This window comes from Pteronotus mesoamericanus, unplaced genomic scaffold (assembly GCF_021234165.1).
Source record: "Pteronotus mesoamericanus isolate MK-2021 breed Mesoamerican mustached bat unplaced genomic scaffold, CSHL_Meso_final contig_657, whole genome shotgun sequence".
Lineage (NCBI taxonomy): Eukaryota > Metazoa > Chordata > Mammalia > Chiroptera > Mormoopidae > Pteronotus > Pteronotus mesoamericanus.
The window spans coordinates 14,607,004-14,628,578 of NW_026555229.1; the positions used below are offsets into that span (position 1 = coordinate 14,607,004).

Genomic DNA, 21,575 nt, shown 5'->3' on the forward strand with positions numbered 1-21,575 from the left:
TAACCTCTACTGTATCTCACCAGTAAGTTGTAGGGTCTCGGTTACAGATATTTCTTTTAAAACATGAACGTCCTTTTCTATTCCTTTGTTTCAAAAGCTTCTCATTTGCACTATGAGTTTTCACAGAAAATATTAAAACAACTTCGCTAATAAGGAATTATAAACTTCGATAGTTAAACTGTACTACCATTTATGAGGCACACACATGTATTCATTATTTTTATAGACCTGCCTGAAAGAAACTTTACATGTATTTTCTGTTCTCCATTTCAGAGAAAGATAAAGAAGAGGTCTCAAATATGTATAAATCAAAGCCCACCTGAGAAGTGAAATATAAAGAGAACAAAATCTATACTCAGCTGTACCATAAGAGCATAGGTGGTTTTTAGCTCATGTTTTGGGGATGAAAATTTAGCTTATGTCACACGATCCAAAAGCAGGTGCAGTATTAAAGCTGCATCATGAAAACTCCAGTCAGTTACCTTCAGCATGCCTCTTACCTTTTCTTTCCCGTGGTTTCTTATCTTCTGTGGGTCTTGAAGGGTAACTGCTTGGGATGCCGGTGATAAGTGTGCTGTGGAGGAGGTGTCAGCAAACACAAAAAAAGCAAACCCGGCCCTAACTACACAGACCGTTCCCCCGAACTCTTCAGCGAGGACCCGCAGATAAATCTAGTTATTCTGAAAAAAGAATCATTCCCTGAAACATCTGTTCAGCTGGCTGCTGGCCCTCATAATCCATTTGCGTGGGCAGCGAGCTCCGCTGCTCCAGTGTGACTGGCAGGGAAGGCGGGCCGCAAGGCGAGGGCAGTGCGACTCAGGGACCAAAAGGGCCTTGGGGACTGGGACTGGGACTGGGCCGGCCCAGCTGGGGAGTGTGACAGCTGCGGCAGCCCTGGAATAGGGTCTCAGACAGACCCAGAGGGCCTGAGGCCGCGCCTCGCTCCGTGGCTACGTGTCCTGCACTGATGGAGCCTGCAGAGCCGTTCCATTGCCCATGAGGGCTGAGCAGGGCATCACGCGCACCTCGGCGCTGTTGGGTGCTGGGATCCCCAGCCAGCCCTGGTCCCCAAACTGACCTGGACTGCACCTCCGCGGTTTAATGGCCCCTGGCCTCCAAAGCTTTTAAAAGTAAGGGATGGTATGGAACTCTTGAGAATGCTTTTTTGATATCTGGAGTTAGTCTTTGGTCATCTTGCTGAGTTCCATTGAACTTGGGAGTCTGTACTTACTGACAGAGTCGTTCTCTTCTTGTACCTGTAGGCCAGGCTTTGATAACACGGTTACATCGGTGTTAGAATTGTTCATGAGAATTATCTGTTACATAAAAAAAAAGTTACCTGGGCCTGCAGTGCTTCTACTTTCGTAATTAAAAGTTGCCTTTTAAATACATTTTTTCCCTTAGACTTCTGTGGATGTTAAATTGCCGCTTAATGTGACATCAAGAAATAATTTGGAGGCATCTCCTTGTAAAATGACAGAGCCATTTAATTTTGAGAAAAATGAAAGCAAGCTTCCGCCATGTGATTCTTTAAGAAGTCCTGGAGGGCATTCTAACCACCCAAATTTCAGGTTGAAAAGTCCAGAGAATGGAAATAAAAAAAAAAATTTTTTGTTTTGTGAGCGAACCAAGCAGTATCTGGCTAGTCAGGAAGACAGTCCGGTGTCCTCAAACCCTAATAGAATCAATGGAGAAGTGGTTGGATCCGAAGGAGACAGGAAGACATTGCCAACAGGTGAGTGAAAACTGCAGGTTTAACACTACGCATTCTGATGATTTCTTCGGCTTTTCATAAATATATGTATATATGTGCCAGTGGGCTGTTAACACAATAGCCAAATGGCTACCATACAGTATTTGCATTGAAATATTAATTTAGAAGGGAAAGCCAATATATCAACTACCCACCTTTAGCTAGATTAATCAAAGAAAGGATTCCTGGGGAGAGAATGTCTACTGATGAGCCTTGCTTCACCATAGAGAGTTTACAGTCTGGGAATGCAGAAAGCAAACACTTTGACTTTTTATGGGTGTTCTAAAGATTGGCCATATTTTAAAAATACAATACTGTGCCGACTTTATGCACATAATAGCTCATGGAAATACTTCTAAGATGTTAACTTGTTTCATTTCACTTAAAAAAAATTATTCTTTAGTCCAAATTCTGAAAACCTGGTATTTAAGGAGACTGGCCCCTGGTGGAAATTAGCACCTTCAAACCTGTATGAGATGTGGCCTTTTAACATTATGGTGATACAGTTCTCAGGGTGTGGCCCTTGGGCCACCGGGATTCGCCAGCAGGTCATATCTGTTTCTCTAATGCTAACGTATCTATTTAACTAATGCTAAAATACTGTCTGCCCTTTTGCAATGGCTATGCTGACACGGATGTGCAAAAACGGGTGGGTCCACTGTCGGCACTTCATTAGCTCAGCCTTAGGCAGGGACACCAGCCCGGGCTAGTCATCACTGAGTTTTTCGTGGCCGTCCACCTGTAGTTAAGACAAAACCACAGAAGACAGTTCTACTTAAGAATGTCCTTGATGAAGCAGGATGAATTACTAATAAATCTCGACCCTGGTTTACCGGTGTTTTGTGTGACAAAACGGGCATTATCTCCCTCACTTTGTTGCGTATTGAGTAGGAAAAGTAAGGGTGTGATTGAATTGTGGGCTGGATGAAAACCTTTTTGGGAGGAACATTATTTTTACTTGAAAAGAATGACAAACTATGGGTACCCAGACTTAGATATCGCACAGTCCTTTTCTCAAAAATGAGCTAAGTGAGCCTGTCACTTCAAGGAAAAGAGCTGACAATACTTTGTTGCTAAAAATAAAGTTCAAGTTTTCAAGCAAAATTAAGAATTATAGGAAACCTATATCACTCTGAGCTTGACAGCTTCGCAGTACTTAAAGGCTTTTTTGGTGAGATGCATGGTGGCACTAACACTTTTTGGCGTCATGAAATGTGTCAACTTTTGGAAGCTCTGCATGACTCAGGGTTTCTCATTCTTTTCCGAATGCCCTGTGCATGATGTTGCGTGGTCACGCGTGGGTAAAATGCATTCCGAGTGCGAGATAAATCACTGTATCTAATGCAAGTATGAAAAGTTTATAGATGTGGTTTTAGATGCCACATTGTAACTAACCCTTAAAATACCACGTGAGTTTTGGTGTGAAATTAAAGGAAAATATTCACAGTTGTCTGAGGAGACCATTAAATCCTTCTTTTTTTGCAACCATGTATCTGTTTGAGGCCAGATTTTCTTCAGGTACTCTAATCCAAGCAACACATTAAAACAGATTGCGAAAGCAGATACTCAAATCCAACTGTCATTGGTTAAGCCAAAGAGATGTGCAAAAATGTAGAAAACAGGTGCCACTCCTCACAGTCTTTTTCCTTTGGAAAATACAGTTTGGTTATTTTTTCTTTTTTCAAAACTTATGTCAACATGTAATGCATATGTCGTTTTTAAAGTAAATATTTTTAAATTCTTAGTTGAAATTTCTAATTCTTAGCTTTAATGTCTAATGAGTATATATTGATAAAATAAGCCCTATAAACAAAAGCTCTTTGAGGTCCTTAGTGATTTCTGTGAGTGTAAATGAGCCCCAAGTCCAGGAAGTCTGAGAAGTACTCTCTTAGTGAATGGAGAAAAGTTCACAATGAGAAGAATGGTAGTCAAGGAAATTTCAGACAAATATTTACAGTGTAGGATTAAGACTTGTAGTATAGCTTTATTATTTTAACATTACTTAATTATGGTATTTTACATTTTCAGGAATAAGTTAATATTCAGCTTTTATTAGGCTTTATATTTTTCCTCCCCAGAAAACTCAGTGTCACCATTAAATGTTGGAAATAGTTCACCACCCGAAGAAGCAAATAGTGTAAGTTATGGGTTGTTGGGTTTTTTTTTTTCTATTTGGTTTTTCTGTTGGGTAAAAGACTCTAAACTTGTTTTTGTATTACATTAATAAAGAACTATTCAATATTCAGGTATTATGTGAGGTCAAACTTCCTTTTCTTTAACCTAGTACCTTTTTTTAAAAAACCAGCCTTTTCTTTTTAGGTAATTGTAGATTGACCTGCCGTTGTAAGAAATAATGGAGCTCCTGCTCCATTTGCCTTCGCCGAGAGTCTCCCCGCGGTACCAGGCTGCAGGCCTGTGGTATTTGTACCGCAGCGGGGCTATTGACGGACACTGAGATCACAGACCATTTCCATCACTGCACGGAGCCCTGTGTGCCTTTTTTATGGCCACATTTACTTCCTTCCTTGACCCCTGGCAGCCAGTAGTCTGTCTAATCCCTATTTCCAAAATACTGTTATTTCTAGGATGTTACATAAATGGAATCAGTTGAGGACTGGACTTTTTCACTCAGTGTAATTCTGTGGCGATTCATGTCGGTTGTTGGCTGTCTCAACAGTTCGACTCTTCTTATTGATGAGTAATATTCCATGACGTTTAACCATTCTTGCATTGAAGTGCATACATCTGGATAGTTTCCAGTTTTGAGCTAATACAACGGAAACTGCTGTTTGATGCAGGTTTTTATGTGAACATAAGGATTTTTTTTTCCTAGGATAAATTCCCAGGAGTGCAATTTCTGGATTGTATAGTAGTTGCGTATTTGTTTTTTAAAGAAGCTGTCTTACCCTGTTACATTCCCGCTGAGAATGTGTGAGTGACCTAGTTTTTCTGCATCCAGCATCTTCAACACATTTGCTGCTACTAGTATTTTTATTTTCTCCATTCTCATAGGTCTGTAGTGACAGCTCATTGAGGTTTCCATTTGAGTTTCCCCAATGGCTAATGATAACCGTCTTATCATGCGTTTATTTGCCATCTGTGCATCCCTTTTGGTGAAATGTTTCTTCATGTCTTTCGTCCCTTTTCTTATTTGTGTTGTTTACTTTTTTACTGCTCAGGTTTGAAAGTTATTTATATATTCCAGATTTTAGTTCTTTGTTAAATATATGATTCAGAAATATTTTCTCCAAGTCTGTAGTTTGTCTTTTCATTCTCTTAATGGGGTGTTTAGCACAGCAGAGTTTTTCAATTTAAATGAAGTCCTGGTCAACTCTTCCTATAATGGATTATGCTTTTAGAGTTCTACTTTAGATGCAGAAAAAAATTGAGGTTATCTCCAAAAAGTTTTATTTAAATTTTATATTTAAGTTTGGTGTCCATTTTGAGTTAATTTTAAGTTATAAGGCTTAGGTTGAGGTTGACACTTTTATTTTTTTATTTTTTGCCTAGGTATGTCCAGCTGCCCTGGCACCATTTGTTGAAAATTCTTTTTTCCACTGAATTGCTTTTGCACTTTTCTCAAAAAGTGGTCATATTTGTGTGGGACTATTGTGGATTCTCTGTTCTTTTCTGTTGCTTTGGGGAATAGTCCTCCTCAATACCAAACAGTACTGGAGCTATGTAATAAGTCTTAAAGTTGGGTAGAATTATTCTTCCCACTTTATTTTTCTTTTTCCAAATTGTTTTTGGCTAGTGTAGTTCTTTTGCCTACTGGTATACATTTTTAGAATAATCTTGTCTAGGTCTACAAAAGATCTTGCTGGGATTTTGCTGGGAATTGTATTAAACATATACATCAATTTGAAGATTATTTGCATCTTTACCTTGTGGAATCTTATAATCCATGAACACAAACCTGTCTTTTCATTTATTTAGATTTTCTTTATTTTTTTTCACTTTGCAGTTTTCAGCTTATAAGTCCTGTACATGAATCTTTTGTTCTAATATTTCTTCCTTTATCATTTCCTTTGTGTTTAGAGAAATTCCTTTAACCATTCTTTTAGGATAGGTCTGCTGGTGACACAAATCTCTTAGTTTTATTTGAGAATCTGTTGATTTCTTCTTCATTTTTTGAAAGAAATTTTCCTAGACAAATTTTTTAGTTAACATCTCTTTGCTTTCAGCACTCAAAAACTCATGTCACTTCCTTCTGACTCTGTGGTATTTGATGAAAAATCTGTTCTTGGAACTGTTTTTCCCATCTATGTATGTAAGATGTCATTTCTCTCTCTCTCTCTCTCTCTCTCTCTCTCTGTAAGCTTTTTTGTTGTCTTCAAGAAATTTGACTAAGGTATGTCTTGGTATGTAGTTCTTTGAGTTTATTCTCTTGGAGATTTGCTCATCTTGAATTTGTAGATTTATCCAAATTATGGGAATTTTGGTCTTTATTTATTTGAGTACTTCTTTAGCCCTGCCTTCTTTCTCTGTTTCTTCTGAGGCTCTTCGGAGACATGAATGTTAGACCTTTGGTTATAGTCCCATAGGTCCCTGAGGCTCTGCTCATTTATATCTTCCCTGACTTTCTTTTCTCTCCCTTGTTCAGATTAGGCAAGTTAATAGTCTGATCTTCAGGTTCACTATTTCTTTCCTCTGTTCCCTCCATTCTGTTGTTGAGCCCACCTGTTCTGTTTCCATTATTGTACTTTCAGTTTTAAAACTTTCATTTGGTTCTTCTTTATATGTAATATTTATTTTCTGAGACCCTCTCTTCCTTTGTTTTAAGCATGTTCATAATTGCTTGTTGAAGTATTGATGGCTCCTTTAAAATTTTTGTCACATAAACTTAACATCTGTCATCTTGATGTTGGCATCTTTTCATTTTTTTAATTCACTTCTGATTTTCTTGGTTTTTGGTATGACAGTTTTTTTCTGTTGAAACTGAGACATTTTGGGTATTATATTATGCCACTCTGTATGTTATTTAAAAGTTCTGTTTTGGTCACCTTCCTCTGACACTGCTCCATCAGGAGAAGGGGGTGCTGCCAGGTGGGAGTAGCTGTCCAGGCTCCCCATTTGGCCTCAGTTGACACAAAGAGGGTGTTCTTCCTTGCTGCGGGGCGAGGGTGGGGTGAGGTGGGGAAAGAGTAGGCAGGCCAGAGGGATGTGCAGAGGTGGGAGGATTTGGAAACACTCATTACTGTTGAAGGGTGGCAAAAAAGTCCTGACTGTCCGCTAAGTGTCCTCTAACACCACCCCAGTAGTGGCTTCTTTAGGGTGTGGACGTGATGCTCATTTCTGCCAGATGGAAGTCCAGGCTCCCATGTGGTTTCCACAGGGAAACCCTGCAGAGATGAAGTGTTGGCGTCCTACTCTGTCGGCCTTCCTGGTAGGAGGGTGGGCACCTCCTTATTGCCTGGTGAAGGGGGAGTCTCAGCTACCCACTCTGCCTTTGCTGGTGGAAGTGGGACCACAGTTTTTTCTGTGGTGTTTGTCTAGAGTACTGTAGTTATTGATGAAAGTTTTTTGTCTTGCTGGGCTGCCCATTTCCTGGTCTTTTGACTAGCAGGAGCAAGCTTTTGGTCGGGGTTATGAGTCTGCACCTTTTAGAGTTTCCGGGCTGTTGGCTTTTCCATGTATCTGGGATATGGGAGGCAAAAAGAGAGCTCAGGGACTCATTGCCACGTCCTTCCGTGGGTCCCAGGGGTCCCCAGCCTGTCCACTGCCTGCCTTCCGAGTCAGCTTACATTTGTTTTACATGTAAGTCCAGGGTTTTTAGTTGTACTTTGTGGGAAGAGGAGGGAAACATAGATCTTTATCTTCCCAGAAGAGGAAATTCCAAAGCTAGTATTTTTTTAAATGGTATTACCAAATTTTAATGTTGCTATTCTCTTTTCTTAATAGAAGCCTAGCAATAATGTGTCTCCTGCAAAGTCAAAAAAAATGTACAAGTTGGGTCAGAATACCTTGTCCATAAATAATCCAGCGCTCTTCAACTCCTTAGGACCTCCTTTTCGGTCAGCTACTTGCCATCGCTGTGGCCTGTTTGGTAAGCACGTTGCTCTCGGTTGTGTTAGATTATTCCTCTACACATTTGACAAATATTTTACAGGAAATTTAAAATATATTACATATAAACAGAACAGCATAGTATATACACATGATATACCCAGCCATCAACATATACCATGTGTTCATCTGTACTCACCCATTCTTGCTGCTGCTTTATTTGACTATTTTTAATAGTTCTTTTTAGATAAAACTTCCATGCATTGAAATGCACAAACCCACACCCATATAAAGATACAGAATATTTCCTTCTTTTCAGAGGGTTTCCTCATGCCCCTTCCTAGTCACTGTACTGCCTAGGGTCAATCACTGTTGTTGTTTTTCCACCATATATTATTTTGCCAGAATTTCATATAAGTAGAATCATACACCATGGACTCTTAAATAAAGCTTTTTTTCATTTAGAATGGTATTTTTGGAATTCATCCATGTTATTACATGTACACTAATAATTTTTGTGTTCATCGCTGAGTAGTATTCCGTTGTATTATGATACCAGTCTGTTGTGTTTTTGTTTGCTTTCCTATTTGTTTTTCGAGAGAGAGAGAAACTTCACTTTGTCATTCCACTTATTCATTCATTCATTGGTTGTTTCTTGTATGTGCTTGACTGGAGATCAAACCCACAACTGCGGCTTATTGGGACAACTCCCTAACCATCTGCACTTCCTGGCTGGAGCCACCACAGTGTTTATCTGTCCTTTTGTTGGAACCTTTCACTGTGTCCGTTTTTTGACTGTATTTATACAAGAATGAAAATAGAGCTCTGCATATTTTTGTACAAGCTATTGTGTGGCCATATGTTTCAGTCCTCTTGGGTACATACCCGAGAGAATCGATGAGTCAAAAGGGTAGGTGTGTGTTCAGCTTTGTAAGAAACAACCAAGCTGTTTTTGAAAGTAGTCTCATTTTACATACCCATTGGTAATGAATTACGGTCCCTTCATATCTTTGTCTACATTAGGGGTTTTCCGTCTTTTAAATTTTAGCCTTTCTTGTGGGTGTGCAGTGGTATCTTGTTGTGGTTTTAATTTGCATTTCTTCATAATCAATGATCTAGGGTAGTTTTTCATATTCTTACTGGATATGTGGATATTTAGTGCCTCTGGTTTTTCTTTCTTTTTTTTTTTTTTTTCCCTGTTTAAGAGTGGAGGCGTTTGAGGCCAGCTTGGTTTTGCTGGGATGGGGGACAGGGGGAGGGTGTTCTTGTTTTTTTAAGATAATTTGGGGGGTTTTTTTGGCCTGCATACTGATAGGATTTTTCAAAATACTTTATTTCAACAACTTCCTGGGTTTTTGTAGCTATGATTCTTTTCACTGGTTTTTGTTTTGTACTTTTTTTAATGGCTGGACGTAAGCCATGTCAGAGTCTGCTTGCACGAGTCTGTGTTCACTGACACAGATTTTCTCTTTCCTTTGGTGGTTCTTTCATAACATATGTTCTGGACTCCACTTTAGGGAAGTCAGTTGTTTGCAGTCTGCCCTCCCTCTCATTTCCATCTTTGCACCCCCCTTTCTGTGCGTTTTGGGAGAGCTTTGAAAGTTTAATTGTAATAATTATAAGCAGCATAAGCGTTTTCAAGTATTCTTGATGTGATTGTAGAATGCTATTTGGTATGTCTCATCTCTGAAAATGTCTTAACTCTGGGCCACAAATATTTGGAATAAAATGTTATGGGCCGTGTTCTGCAGGGTCGCTGAGGTGTTCACAGTGCAAGCAGACGTACTATTGCTCCGTGGCTTGCCAGAGAAGAGACTGGCCAGCGCACAGCATCGTGTGCAAACCTGTGCAGCACAAGTAAGTGGGCATGTTTTTATTCAGCAGGGAATATGTAAACGATTTTTCTGATAATACAGAGATTAAATCAGGTAAGCAGGCCATAACCATGTAGAAGTTATTACTTTGTACTTATTAAGGTAAAACGCAAAGTGTACAAATCTGCAGTGAACAACAGCTCTATAAACCTACAAGTTTTCATGAATAAATTTTATTAGGATGGACCTATTAAGAGTTAAAACCTTAAGTGATTTTTAAAAAATGATTAGAGCTTTAAAAAGCCCTTTGAATTATATATACACCGAACTCAAGTTTACTAAGATAGAACTCTCACAGTGCTTCTTGGATTATGATCTTGAAATACATGTATCTTATTTGTGTGCTATTTACCAGTGTACCGAACAGTTTCACATATATAACCTCATTTGATCTTCAAAACTATATTTGGATGTGGGAAGGGTCACCTCCATGTTGCAGAGAAGAAACCCAAGGCCTGGAGACCGGGCTCCTCCCTTTCATGGAGCGGCTTTCGGAAGAAGCACTATGCACAGGACAGGCCATTGCATAGACAGCTCTGAGTGATTTTATTTTGTTACTAGTGTGATTCCATCTGGAAGAAGCTGTTTTTCTGGATTTTGTTGGTTGAGAATTTAACACTCTTGTGGCCCTTGCTCTTAACTGGCTCTGTACTATATTATTATCAATTGCTTTATTTCAGCTTCCACAAATTTAAAGATAAATCACCTCTTGAAGCAAAGAACGTGGAAGTGAAAAATGAGGTATGATATAGACTTATTTCTACATTTCACCAGTGTTTGTTTAAGAACAAAAGTTTCCTTCTGAATAAATCTGTACACTCTAGTGATTGATTTGGGGTCATTGAGAATTGTTTTCGCCCAGCCTTTCTCTCAGTGTAAAACCGCGTGAACTAGAGAGACAGTCCCTTCTTCGCAGCCCCTGCATTGCACCTTCTCTAGCCTTGTGTACTGGATTCTAATGGGGCCCCCTTATCCAATGAACATTTTTTCTATTAACACCTTTCGGCTGTTCAGATAAACAGAAACTAAATCGTTCATAATCTGAAGAGTATTGGTTGTGCCCAACTCATTTATAAATCATTTTTAGCCTGATCTGGCTGGTACTTTTTAAAAAATTGTCTGTGCAGGTCTCAAGGTTTCCTGGGAGTTCTATTCTGTGCAGGAGGGTAGGAGTAGGTATTGTTTGAAGACAGGACAGCTCTTTCCCCTGTGCTTAGGGACAAGTCCCCGGGTGAGGGGACAGAAAGGCGGTCTCCAACCAGGGACTGCTGTGCTGAACTGTAATAAACCATGAATTCTCAGACCCTGTCAAAAATATATATATATATATATATATCGTCTGCCTCAAATAGTTATTCCTCCAAAAATATTACCAAGTGCAAACATAAACCACCCCCGCCTGTTTTAACAAACTCAACATTATCTTTATCATCATGGCATGATTCTTGGGTCATCCCGGTGCTGTGTGCATTGCCTGTGGACAGTGAATTTTAGAGACTTTTGAAGTGTATATACTATTCTCTTATTCAAAACTAAGTGTCAGGCTGTTTTGACCTTGATTCCAGCAGATAATGGCCACAGTATCACTGAAACATGTGCATATATGTAACTCACTTATGTGTTTTTTTCAAACCAGAGTAACTATCCACTTGGAGTTACTAAAGAAATATCCATTTGTGCTGATAAAATAATGTTTTCTGATTTGAGAAGTCTGCAACTCAAGAAAACCATGGAAATAAAGGTATTTGTGTTTAATTTTCACAGGCAGTGATCCAAAGAACTATAGGTTTTATTTCCTTGTTTTCTATTTTGAATTCATAAGGTAGCTACAAGATATAATCTGATGAAATTGATAAAGGTTGCAAAAACTGAGACGCTTGTATCTTAGTTATAAAGCTTTAATAAATTCACATTTGCTTATGTTCCCAGTGAACTATTACATCTTTTCTGTCTTTGGAAAGGGTACAGTTACTGAATTCAGACACCCAGGTGACTTTTACGTGCAGTTATATTCTTCAGAAGTTATAGAGTACATGAACCAACTCTCTGCAAGTTTAAAGGAAGCATATGCAAACACAACGCATGAGGATGATTATATTCCTGTTAAGGGGGAAATTTGTGTTGCCAAGTACACTGTGGACCAGGTAACGTCTGTTGAAATGAATTATTTAATAAGATGTCTTACTTTACTTCGGTCCTGTCAATTTGACACCAGAGCTTTTAATGATGCAATAGATGGCTTAAAGCAAGACTGGTCAGACTTCTGTATTTCTTCCTCTGGCAGTATTCCAGGCTCTGCGGGGTTACTTCCTCCAGAGCTGTGCTAGCTGGCTCGGGCTCTGGCTCTGTTCCTAGGCTCCTCGAGAGCTGGTTGCAGACTGATTGCCAGCCGTAGAGCTTGTGTTTGTTTGCATAGCTGAACCAGCAGTGTGTCATGGAGTCTGCTGGACTAGAATAGCTTGGCAATATTTGTGGATATTAAAGTGATCTAATTAGACAAGTTTAGGGATTTCTTAGCAAGATTATTAGAAATTATGTTAACTTGTTAATTGAGTGCCCTGACGTAGAATAATAGCCTTTCCTTTGCGCGCTCTATAAATTGGTTGAGAATTTTTAAACCAAGATTGTGAGATGCTGTTTTGAAGTAGAGTACCATTTTATTTAATTTCAGACCTGGAACAGAGCAATAATACAAGATGTTGATGTGCTGCAAAAGAAGGCACAAGTCTTATATATTGATTATGGAAATGAAGAAGTAATTCCAGTAAACAGAATCCAGCAACTAAACAAAAACATTGATTTGTTTCCTCCTTGTGTGAGTCTCTTTTACTTTGTAAATTCCTAATAGGATCCCAAAGGAGCTGTTTTTAATGTTTTGATGAACACAGTATTTGCTTGTTCTATCCTGCCACTAGTGCCAATTGGCATATCCTTTTATACATAAACACTCATTGGTTTTCTTGGCTACTGTTAGCATTTTTAGGCACATTTTATCAATCTGCTCTATAAAAATAATAATTTTTTGCCCTGGCTGGTGTGGCTCAGTGGATTGAGTACCAGCCTGTGAACCAAAGGGTCGCCAGTTCGATTCCCAATCAGGGCACATGCTTGGGTTGCAGGCCAGGTCCCCAATAGGGGGCATGCAAGAGGCAACCACACATTGATGTTTCTCTCCCTTTCTCCCTCCCTTCCCCTCTCTCTAAATAAATAAATAAAACCTTTAAAAATAAAAACTAAAAGTAATCATTTTTATATTTATTACATTATTTGAAAGTGACTTGAATTAATGTGTAATTGAGGGATAATTATTTTCCTTTTTTTAACTTCTCAAGCTTCAAGTCTCAAAAATCAAAGCATTGTGAATAGAGTACCCAAAGAAAAAAATTAGTACACATAAAATTGCTTGTTTGTTTACTACTTTTGAAGAGTTTTGATAATTTTTCTGCAGGAAATACATTATCTTATAAAATCATCATGTAATTAATTAGAAAAAGTCATTTTCAAATACTGATTTTTTTTTTTAAGTAACTTGTGCACAATTTTTCAGGCCATAAAGTGCTTTGTGGCTGGCGTTATCCCAGCAGAGGGGAATTGGAGCAATGACTGTATCAAAACTATTAAATCACTGTTAATGGAGCAGTACTGCTCTGTAAAGATTGTTGACATCTTAAAAGAGGAAGTGGTTACCTTTGCTGTGGATATTATGCTGCCCGGTTCAGGTGAGACTCGTCTCTTTCTTTTTAAATGGAGTGCTTAATATCTTACTTAGTATCTGCCTGTTACTCAGAGAAGGACTAGAAACATGAAGTGAGGTCCAGTAAGCTCTGCTCAGGGGTCATTCAGGCTGTGATTGAAAACACGGCCTTGGCCCTGCCCTTGAAGGTGGCATTTGTTACAGACATGGCACACATTCATAAAACTGAATGGTTTAAAAGGCTAGATCTAGACTTTGTGTGGGATAACTACATTATCCTTTTAATATAGCCATAATAGTATTGACTCCTAATTTCTGCTCTTTTCCTGAGGAGCTCAGAAATTTCTCTATGAATTCATTCATTCTTTTATCATCGTTGCTTTTTCTTGGAACAGCCTTCTCGGAACTGTATTTTGTTAGCACCGAGACTGTAAGTACGTAGTGTTCACATTGTGGAAATGGAAACACTTTGGAATCCTGCTCTACCATCCTGGCCTTGTGGCTCTTTGAAAAGGGTCTTCTTAATGGTGTGCTTATAATTGCCTCTCAGTCTCCAAGGTACTACTCCTCTACGTTTAGAGGGTCAGGGTCGGTTGGTGACTTGGTAGAAAATGCAGTTAATTCTGTTGTAAAATTAAGTATAAAAATCTATGTTTTGTTTCATTGGTATGTATGTGTATGATGACCTTGGAGAACTAGAAGTGCTGGCTGATCCTTGTTTCAGCCTTGTTTCGTGTCTGAGAAGTAGTAGTCTTGTGCCTTCAATTCATTTTTTTCTCATAAATGGTGGTCTTTCTAAGCCCACCAGTGTGGAGGTGCTTAATCTTTCATGTTAATCAGAATTTTGAAGTGAAATCTTTTCATGAACTTTTGTCAAGTGATCATAGGAATTTTGTCTTAACTTTTAAAGCTGAGAATTACTAAAACATATTTTGTACATGGAAACTGAACTAGTAAGAAATATGCTACTGTATTAATAGCTGTGATCTCTAAATCGTGTAATTATGACTCATTTGTTTTATATTTATGCTTTTCCTTAATATTTAGTATATATCTCAATGTCAATCTGTTTTCTTAATCACTTTTAGGAAAACTCATAGACCATTTGCTTGTAGAAATGGGGTATGGCTTGATACCTGAGGGACAAAATTCTGAGAACCAAAGCGCAAACCAAAGTGAGTATACACATTAATAGTGAACAGGATAGTAACTTAGTTATTGAAGAGTATCTTCTCTACTAAACAAAAAACACAGCCATCACAGCGTCAGATTAATGGAAATGCTAACCATCCTATAAGCTTTGTACATGAAAGGTGATTTTTTCAAATTTAGTAGTACCTGTTTGTATTCTCAGTCTTCCCCGCCTAGGTTTTTCCCGATCTTTCAGATTAATCCTTGACAGCACAATCATCAGAGATTAAAAAGCACTAAGTATCATAATGCTTTGGGTTGAGGGATTTTTAGCTAACATTTCCTCAGTTTAATTTGTTTTTCTTCCTTACTTGGGTATTAATAAACAGGGCTGTAACATTCTGTCCTAGTAGGATGGTGTTTCATTTTAACTTTTTACTTTTATTTGCATGTGTGTCCTTTTCATTTACTTCAGTGAGGACCCAGTTTTGCCAGGAGCATTTTATTTTCTCACTGCCTAGTCCTATGGGTCCTTTCCTGTCGTCTGCTTTCTCCTTTCCCAGTTACAGTCACCCAGTTACACCCAGTTACAGGGTGGTGCAGCTTAACCACAGGGGTATGTTCTGAGAAATGTGTCGTTAGGTGATTTTTGTCATTGTGCAAACATCACGCAGTGTACTTACAGAAACCTAGCTGGTGTAGCCTGCGCTGTAATGGTTTGTGCTCGACTGGCCACTCATAGGTTTGTTTCCAGCAGCCTCAGCACAAACTCAGGAGCAGGACATCGTGCTGCGATGTTACAGCGTCACAGGAGTTTTTCAACTTCTTAACCTCACAGGACCACTGTTGTATATGCAGTTCATCATTGACTAAAACATTGTTATGAAGCGCATGACGCTACTTTATTATTTAAATATATTTTGTTGATTATGCTATTACAGTTGTCCCAATTTTTCCCCCTTTGTCCCCCTCCACCCAGATCCCCCATTCCCCCTGGCAGTCCCCCCCTTAGTTCATGTCCATGGGTCATACACATAAGTTCTAGCATGTTTCTGCACATTAATCCAGAGGTGATCTCTAGATTAATGATGCTATGATTAGACTCATCTGATCATATAAACAAACAGTTAGTTCTTGAGTCTACCTTCTCCTTCACCTCACATCTCTTGCTCTGCTTGGTTGTGAAATAGTTACTGATTCTTCCCCCCAAGTATCCTTTTTGTATGTATTTTTCCTTTCTTTTCCTATTAACCCCCTTTTTTTTTTAAGTTCAGGAATCCTTAACATTCAAGACAATTACAACAATGCTTTGATTTTTATTTATTTATTTTGTTGTCTCCTGTCTGTATTCTTACACTACTGCCTACATGACATCTCTAAAACCCAAATTTTGGTGTGACAACTCTGCTTAAAAGCTTTCAGTAGTGCTTTGCCATCTAGAGAAGAAAAACCAAACACTTCCTGGTTTCATAGCAGTCATGGTTGAAACCAGAAGCGTTGGTGGTGTCTTTGGGAAAGTATGGAGTGAGGAAGGACAGTGGGGGCCTACGCCATCGCACGAGAAGCCATGCTGGGCAGGACGGGAGGAGCATGGGGGAACTGTTGCCGGAGCGCCAGCACGGCAGAGGCTTCTGGGAGGCAGTCGCAGTAGTAGCAGATGCTGCAGAGGTATCGGCGGGAGGAACAGGAACCACTGAGCAACACCTGCTTTGCTACTGCACCATGGGGGTGTGCAGCACAGACACAGACACCGTGGGAATGAGGATGTGCAGGGCGCAGGCGGGGAGCACCTGGGAAAGGCTCCTAATTCCAGACTTGGAGAGGAGCCTTTTCAGAGTGACACCCCACCGAGCAAGAAATTATCAGGCTGCTGGCGACTGGGAGGACTTTGGCAAGGGAGCAGGGCGAGAACAGCACCTGGTAAGGCCTGGAGGTGCGGAAAGCGTGGTTGGGCCTGAAAAGCTGGAAAATTGGATTATTGAAACCAACGTGACTTATTTTTCTGTTTTCTGATAAGGTGAGCCTGAAGATGTTGGAAAAATGACAGCTGAGAACAAAATTGTAGTAGACAAGAGAGACTTAATCCCCAAAGTGTTAACTTTGAACATAGGTGATGAGTTTTATGGTGTGGTTTCCCACATTCAGACTCCAGAAGACTTCTTTTGTCAAAAACTACAAAGTGGATGTAAGTAAATCTTCTCAATTTGTGCTGTCCAGATAATATAATTCAGGAGATTCAACATGCAAAAATGAAGATAATGTGTAGATGTGCATTCCTTTTGTTTAAGAAGTGATCTATACCTGCAGATAAGCTGGCCGAACTTCAGGCCTCCCTTCGCGAGTACTGTGGTCGGATGTCTCCCCGCTCGGATTTTTACCCAGCCATCGGCGACCTCTGCTGCGCCCAGTTCTCGGGTAAGGAAGGAGAGCGTTGCTGTGTTCTTCACTAGAGTTAAGTACATGCAGATGAGATGGACTCTTCAGTTCACATGATGGCTCTATTTGAAACAAGTAATAAAGTGCACTGATTATGTTTTTAAATATGTCCAATTAAACTAAACAGAAGTGTGCAAGCAACAGGGGCTGTGCGAGAGAGAGTGGCGGCGGGGGGCGCGGAGTGAGGAAAGGAGGTTTTACTGTTTTATCAGCCCCGCAGTTGTTGGACACTGGTGCAGATAACTCCGTTTACATCAGCACGCGAAGGGGGTGGGGGTAGGGGGTCATGTCCTCACCAGCGTTCTTTGGAACAGCCAGAGGGCCAGCCTGGCAGCCCAGAGCTGTCGGGGCTCAGCCTGTGTAAGTAACTGCGCAGGCCTGGCCTTGGATGCCTCGGTTCTGCGATTCTCGGCTGACGGAGGCCCAGCAGCCTCACAGGAGGGGAGGTACAAGTAGGCCTCCGGGAAAGGGTTCATGGGTCGGTGGCGTCTGGCTCACTCATGCTGCCAGGCATTCTGACATTAGCTCTGTTTGATGCCTTGGCAAATGGTCCGTGTACTGAACAAGACGTAGGGGACTGACATGACCAAACGTGGTCTTTGTCCTAATGAGCTGTCTACTAGGCAGACAAGGCATGGAAATAAATAATGACAGCATACATACAGCGTGAGTAGTCAGTAAGGTGAGAATAAAGGTGACACTGTAGGAGTTGAAGGCTTCTGTTAAGCGAAGATAGGAGTGTGAGTAATTATGAAGCTCAACATTAAAATGCACAAAGGACCATTTCTAAATTTGGGAAGAAGAGTTTGGTTTCTAGCTACATGGGAAAATAATTTTGAAACTGAGTCTCCCTTTCTCAGAGGATGACCAGTGGTACCGGGCCTCCGTTTTGGCTTATGCATCTGAAGAATCTGTGCTGGTTGGATACGTAGATTACGGGAATTTTGAAATCCTTAGTTTGAAAAGACTGTGTTCCATAACTCCGAAGTTGCTGGAATTGCCCATGCAGGCAATAAAGTGTGTGCTGGCAGGTAGGACATTTTTACCATCCTCATATTCTTAAGCTACTAAAACTACAAGTAGTGGTATTAGAATTGAAATTAAACTACTGATAAGATAAAAGACTGTATTCAGATGTAACTTATCTTCACATAAAAATATTTCTTAATAGAACATTTAGGAAACACTATAATAAAACAAAATTTACTGTTATGAAATTGAGCGGGGATTTTTCTTGCTATTTATGGAGCCTGCACCATTAATATCATGGAAACCTATGAACTACATGAAGTAGAGGGAATCCTGCTTATAAAAGCGACATGAATGTTGCAGCATGTGCTTGGAAACTGCTGTATGTGCAGTTTGTCCCACTCACAGCAGGGTCTTCTTTCCGTGTCAGTACGTGGCCCCTATAACCTTCATTTAAATGTGCCCTAAATTAACTAGTTATTTCCAAGTATTTGTTTTTAACAGTGTTTTTTACCTACATTTTACAACCCCTCCAAGATGATTTACTTAACCTAGGTTGCAAGATGTAGGTATGTTGCAAAATATGTCCTTAGGAGTAATGAAGGCCTCAGTGGATATGCTTCTTTCCATGTTGGATTGTTCTTCACAAGGGGTTGAACTGGTCGACGCCCCTACCAGAAAGGCAGGAGGTGGTGAATTCCTTCACACGTTGGTGCACCAAATAGGTACTGGGTGGCCAAAAGTTTCATCTGTTTTTTTCTGTAAGATGGCTCTAGTAGTGTTTAATTGGCTTTAACTTCATTTGAAACAGTCTTGTTCAATTGTATTGTGACAGCTGTCATATCGGTGTACATTAAAAAAAAAAAGTAACCAAAATTGGTGAATTCTTGTATAGCCATTTTAATACTGAAGATGGAAGAAAATAAGCAACATTTTCGGCACATTATGCTTTATTATTTAAAGAAAGGTAAAAACTCAACTGAAATGAGAAAAAAAAAAATCTGTGCAGTGCCTGGAGAAAGAGCTATGACTGACTGAACATGTCAAAAGCGGCTTTCAAAGTTTTGTGCTGGAGAGTTCTCGCTGGATGACGCTCCGCAGTCAGATAGACCAGTTGAAGTTGATTGCAATCAAATTGAGACATTAATGGAAAACAATGAGCATTATGCCTCGCGGGAGATAGCCGACATACTCAAATTAGCCAAATCAGGAAAGTTATTGGTGAAAATGAAAAATGTGTCTTTTGTCTTATGGAAAAAACTAAACAAACTTTTGGCCAGCCCATATTATTTCACCTTGGCCAATTTTGATAAGCTAAACATGAAATTCTTTTAATTTGGTTTATTACCAGTGCGTCCAAATGCTTTTTTATAGGTTACTGGCTCTTCTATTTTATAAACTAAACATAAGCTTGGGGTTAATGATTTGTAAGTGCCCTTTCAGTAAGTGCCACAACTGTTTTTATCATGTACTAATGTAAGGGACCACTGTTTCTTCCTGGATTGTTTTATACTTTTATTATTTTCTTAACAATGTTATTGAGACATGATTTACATAGACCACAAAATTCACTGTCTTAGGCATGTAGTTAAAAGATTTTTCTAAGTAAATTTACCAGCTTGTACAATCATCACTATAACCCAGTTTCAAAGCCTTCTGTCTCCCAAATGAGATCTCTTGTTCCCATGTATAGTTAATCCTCACACGCCAGGCAATCAGTAATCTACTTTCTGTCTTTACAGATTGGCTTTTCTGAATATTTCATATCAATGGATTTTTTTTTTTTAACATAGACATATGGAAGCTCTTTACGGGCTTCTTTGTAATTTTGCCTTTATTCCTTCTGCTCAGATGGAAGGTTTTGGTTCCAATGTTTGTCACAGGTTACCTAAATATACCTTTCTGAAAATTAGAAGCGGAATTTCTAAATGCTTACTATAAGAAATATTTTAACATACTTTAAAAAATTCTTTGTTAGGAATAAAGCCATCATTAGGAATTTGGACTCCAGAAGCTATTTGTCTGATGAAAAAAGTTGTACAGAACCAAATGATGACGGTGAAAGTGGTGGACAAGTTGGAAAACAGTTCCCTGGTGGAGCTCGTAGATAAATCTGAGACACCCAACATCAGTGTTACTGAAGTTCTCATAGATGCAGGCTTTGCCGTCCGGGGGAAGGGGATAGTGACAGAGAAATCTAGTGACATAAAAGAAGCGAGTGGTAAGTAAAACGTCAACCAGACAACGTTCATGCTGGAGGTCAGATGGTTTCGTGAATGTGTGAGTTCTCATACTTTCACAAAGGATTATGCTGAGTACTTGTTGCTTTTTTTTAAACCAAATATTTAGCCCTGGCTGGTGTGGCTCAGTGGATTGAGAGATGGCCTGCGGACTGAATGGTTGCCAGTTCGATTCCCTGTCAGGGCGCATGCCTGGGTTGTGGGCCAGGTCCCTGGCTGGGGGCGTGTGGGAGGCAACCATTTGATGCTTCCCTTCTCTTTCTTTCTCCCTTCCCTTCCCTTAATAAATAAATAAAATCTTAGGGGGGGAAAAAATCAAGCATTCATCCAAATACATTTCAGAGTGTGTTTGGGAACTGAAACTGTTGAAAGTTTTATGGGTCATGGGTAGCTGAATATCAGTCGCAAATGTGAATGGATTTGAAATGTGAAATTCACTGAGGACAGTAATGGTTAACTGTAGTAGTGGTAAACTTTCTTATAAATTCATTAAGAAAATCATTGAAAATTCGGTCCTTCCAAAGCAGATTTCTCAGGCTATTTGTTTTTTACAAGGTGTTCATTTATTTTCATAGTTCCCTTGGATGGAGAAGCAAAACTAAATCCATTGGCATGGACATGGGTTGGACTTGCTGTTAACCAAACAGTAGATGTTGTGGTCTGTATGATATACAGTCCTGGAGAATTTTATTGTCATGTGCTTGAAGAGGATGGTAAGTTGACTCTTGCATTCATTTTATTTTATTTTATTTTTTACAAATACATTTGTGTAGATAATAATTCAAGATGAGTTTAATGAGTGATAAAAGTACTCTCTTTCCAAGATGGGCCAAATGGTTATTTATACTTTCAAGAAAGATCTGGTTCTATTTAGTCCTTTTATTCCATGTGAAGCCCTTATTTCTGTTTCCAACATCACTTCTTATATTTAAATCAATTTAGATTTTACAGAATGCCTCTTAAATTCAGTTTTTCTAAAAAAGATTTTATTTATATTCAGAGAGAGGGGAAAGAAGGGAGAAAGAAAGAAAGAGAAACATCGATGTGTGAGAGAAACTTTTTGATAGGTAGTCTGATAGGTTGCCTCTTGCATACCCCGAACTGGGGACCTGGCCTGCAACTCAGGCATGTGCCCTGAACAGGAATCAAACCTCCAACCTTTTGCTATGTGGGATGATGCCCAATCCACGGAGTCATGCCGATCGGGTTTCCTAAATTGTTGATTTCATTGAAATACAACATACATATAAATAAGTGCGCAAATAAAAGGGTGTCATAAATTATCACAAAGTCAAAACACTTGAATAACCAACAAGTAGGCCTAGAAATTAAACATTACCAGGCACTGGGAAGTTTCTTTTATGTCTCTTCCTATCACTAGCCTTGCTCTCTTTCAAAAGTAAATACTATCCTGCCTTCCACTAGCATAGGTTAGATTTTTCTGGTTTTGAACTTACATAAAAATGGAATTG

The 21,575-nt window shown here is 39.4% G+C and overlaps 1 protein-coding gene and 1 pseudogene across 1 annotated transcript in view; one reads left to right on the forward strand and one right to left on the reverse strand.

Moving 5' to 3' along the window:
* Nucleotides 1–474: 474 nt before the first annotated feature.
* Nucleotides 475–991, reverse strand: LOC129077045 (signal peptidase complex subunit 1-like; annotated as a pseudogene).
* Nucleotides 992–996: 5 nt separating this feature from the next.
* The window catches only part of TDRD1 (tudor domain containing 1), a 34,588-nt gene continuing 14,009 nt past the window's right edge, over nucleotides 997–21,575 (forward strand). Inside the window, exons 1-16 of the mRNA XM_054581226.1 lie at nucleotides 997–1,064; nucleotides 1,263–1,290; nucleotides 1,405–1,735; nucleotides 3,832–3,890; nucleotides 7,655–7,799; nucleotides 9,511–9,616; nucleotides 10,314–10,374; nucleotides 11,270–11,374; nucleotides 11,595–11,777; nucleotides 13,181–13,352; nucleotides 14,416–14,502; nucleotides 16,476–16,643; nucleotides 16,766–16,873; nucleotides 17,755–17,925; nucleotides 19,842–20,084; nucleotides 20,679–20,816. Coding sequence (XP_054437201.1) covers nucleotides 997–1,064; nucleotides 1,263–1,290; nucleotides 1,405–1,735; nucleotides 3,832–3,890; nucleotides 7,655–7,799; nucleotides 9,511–9,616; nucleotides 10,314–10,374; nucleotides 11,270–11,374; nucleotides 11,595–11,777; nucleotides 13,181–13,352; nucleotides 14,416–14,502; nucleotides 16,476–16,643; nucleotides 16,766–16,873; nucleotides 17,755–17,925; nucleotides 19,842–20,084; nucleotides 20,679–20,816 — 2,173 coding nt within the window. The remainder of the gene's footprint in view (nucleotides 1,065–1,262; nucleotides 1,291–1,404; nucleotides 1,736–3,831; nucleotides 3,891–7,654; nucleotides 7,800–9,510; nucleotides 9,617–10,313; nucleotides 10,375–11,269; nucleotides 11,375–11,594; nucleotides 11,778–13,180; nucleotides 13,353–14,415; nucleotides 14,503–16,475; nucleotides 16,644–16,765; nucleotides 16,874–17,754; nucleotides 17,926–19,841; nucleotides 20,085–20,678; nucleotides 20,817–21,575) is intronic.